The sequence below is a fragment of the Nanorana parkeri genome, unplaced genomic scaffold (genome assembly GCF_000935625.1).
Source record: "Nanorana parkeri isolate BGI_ZX_2015 unplaced genomic scaffold, ASM93562v1 scaffold4108, whole genome shotgun sequence".
Lineage (NCBI taxonomy): Eukaryota > Metazoa > Chordata > Amphibia > Anura > Dicroglossidae > Nanorana > Nanorana parkeri.
In genome coordinates, this window is record NW_017310375.1 from 3,356 (window position 1) to 3,623 (window position 268).

The window sequence follows — 268 nt, forward strand, 5'->3', positions numbered from 1 at the left end:
ATTCCTTCCGGAAGGCAGGACCATTCTGCTCTTTACTCCCCTTTTAGTAGTAAATGCAGCTCCTCCCCTTCCCACGGAAAGCTCCACCTACCCGGGGTAATCCAGGTAACTCGTTATCCACCATGGTGGCAACATGGAACTGCAGAAGTTTCACATCCTCAGCAATGACATGGGCAGCGGCACCGTTCTGTTCATTCCTCCGAAGCTGGTTGTTGATCTTCACAATATCTGCCAGTTTGTGGGTAAGATCGTCCTGGAGGAACCAATT

At 50.4% G+C, this 268-nt stretch overlaps 1 protein-coding gene across 1 annotated transcript in view; it reads right to left on the reverse strand.

Annotated features, from left to right (window-relative positions):
* The window catches only part of LOC108803731 (DNA-directed RNA polymerase II subunit RPB1-like), a gene marked incomplete at its 3' end in the record, with an annotated part of 7,955 nt that overhangs the window by 3,021 nt on the left and 4,666 nt on the right, over nucleotides 1-268 (reverse strand). Inside the window, exon 6 of the mRNA XM_018575550.1 lies at nucleotides 92-253. Within this exon, the coding sequence (XP_018431052.1) occupies nucleotides 92-253 (162 nt within the window). The remainder of the gene's footprint in view (nucleotides 1-91; nucleotides 254-268) is intronic.